The sequence below is a fragment of the Seriola lalandi genome, unplaced genomic scaffold (genome assembly GCF_002814215.2).
Source record: "Seriola lalandi dorsalis isolate HSWRI2012SDOR001 ecotype SW California unplaced genomic scaffold, Sedor1 jcf7180002054547, whole genome shotgun sequence".
NCBI lineage: Eukaryota > Metazoa > Chordata > Actinopteri > Carangiformes > Carangidae > Seriola > Seriola lalandi.
The window spans coordinates 220,980-222,929 of record NW_019525100.1 but is presented as its reverse complement, the minus strand read 5'-3'; the positions used below and the strand labels follow the sequence as shown (position 1 = coordinate 222,929).

Sequence of the window (1,950 nt, the reverse complement as noted above, 5' to 3'; positions counted from 1 at the left end):
GACCGGAGCAGGAAGTCCACTACGATCCGTATCAGAGTACACACAGAGCTGCCGCTGATCTTACCTGAACGCCGACGTCATCATTATTATTCATTAATACTCAGCTTAATTTATTAGATGAATACTGTGTTTTCTGGTGCGTCAAAACTGCGCGGTCGGACTTTTCTGACCGTTGTTATTTGCAGGGAATTTATCTATTTATCTACAGACGCTGTAAGTTGTGATTTAACCCCCCCCCCCATATCTGCACGGGATACCTGTCTTTTTGAAGAATCAGTGTTGTAGTTGTGCCCAGGGTATGTGAGAGAGAGAGAGAGAGAGAGAGAGAGAGAGAGAGAGAGAGAGAGAGAGAGAGAGAGAGAACCGTGCTGTAAATGCGGAGCACTTAGGCAGAGGATGACCGGAAATTATGTGGTGGAGTTCGCAAAATAAAAGCACAGCAGGAGAAAAAAAATAAAAAAACAAAATCCAAATGGCAGTGAAAGTGTTAATAAAATTAGGCGATATTACAACAGTGAACATAGTAATCAAATGATGATTTAAAAAGTGGGTAATTGATATTATTGATTACTTACTGGGCATTAATTAGATCCACATCATTAAATTATTAGTTGGATATATTAAGTCTACACATAACAGTCTCATTCCCTTTAAGTTGCTTCCTGCACTGTAAACTGATTTGTTTGCATGTTAACAGGATCATTAACAACAATAAATAATACTTAAAAAAATTACAACTTTCCTACAAGTCGATCACAACCACAATGATTTGATTTACATCTGTAGGCATACGTTAAACAGTTCAGTTAAAAAAAAAAGAGAGGAACTTTTATTGTGAAACTCCACACCGGAAGTTGTGGTTGTATACCGTCAAACTTGACGCTGGTCCCCTGCAGTGACGGCGGAGAAGTCTCGATCAGAGGCTCGCCACCTGGCGATGCGAGTTTTCTCTGAGTTGTGAGGCGTCTCCAGGTGTTAGTCCGATCCCTCCGCGTGTCCCGCCGCCAGTAATCCGGCTTTTTTCCCTCTTCCTCTTTCCACACAGAGATTTTTTACCCGAAATTACCATGTGTGACTTTCCGTGGTGATGAACGGGATGCCTGCTCTGTGAAACGGCGACGGATGGATGGATGTGTCCATTCACTCAGTCCTAGGGCGCACTGGAATAATACAGTGAACTGACCGAGGATCAGTGTTCTGCTCTTTTCTCTGGAGTTCATCCTTTTTGTGTGTGTTTTCTTTTTTGCCATCTCTGGAATGGTTTCAGTCACTGTGGGAACGTGTAACATTTCTTCCTGAGGCTTTGAGCACCTGCTATGTGTCTGGTGTGGAAATTACCTGGTGGAAGGTGTAAAGCGGGATCCGGTCTGGGAGGACAGGACATCTGCAACTGATAAAGCTCCATTTCTTCTTCTTTTTCTTCTTCTTTTTCTTTTTTTTCTAACCTGTGCGTAATGTATGTGGAATGAAAGGATGGATATAATCTGGGAAATACTGCTAATTCTCCAGGCCAATTTTATTGTCTGCATATCAGGTGAGTGATGGGCGTCGTTTCCAGCAGGTGCATCAAATAAATTATCTTTAAGCTTTTCCTTAAAAAAATGAAAACGTGCGGGCTGAGGGCGGGCTTTGGTTTAAAACAGCTCTGATCCACAAGGACTGCTCCTCAGGACGCGCTCCGGCAGGTGGAGAGAACATATCTAAATGTTCTCACGCAGTCCTGCCATGATACAGACGATCCCTGTTGTTTTAATCTGTAGTTACCTATGGATGTTTCTGTGTGTGTGTGTGTGTGTGTGTGTGTGTGTGTGTGTGTGAGTGTGAGAGACTCAGGATGGGCACAGTGTAGCCTCCAGAACTGGATGCGCAGGCTTCTGACGCACGCATGACATGGGTGGGCTCCTCTTATACAAACCACATGAACATAATCAATTATATTTTATATTTTTT

At 43.0% G+C, this 1,950-nt stretch overlaps 1 protein-coding gene across 1 annotated transcript in view; it reads left to right on the top strand.

Moving 5' to 3' along the window:
- The first annotated feature begins 900 nt into the window (after positions 1 to 900).
- The window catches only part of ca10a (carbonic anhydrase 10 (inactive)a), a 212,051-nt gene continuing 211,001 nt past the window's right edge, over positions 901 to 1,950 (top strand). The window contains exon 1 of the mRNA XM_023415271.2: positions 901 to 1,534. Coding sequence (XP_023271039.1) covers positions 1,459 to 1,534 — 76 coding nt within the window. The 5' untranslated portion in view covers positions 901 to 1,458. The remainder of the gene's footprint in view (positions 1,535 to 1,950) is intronic.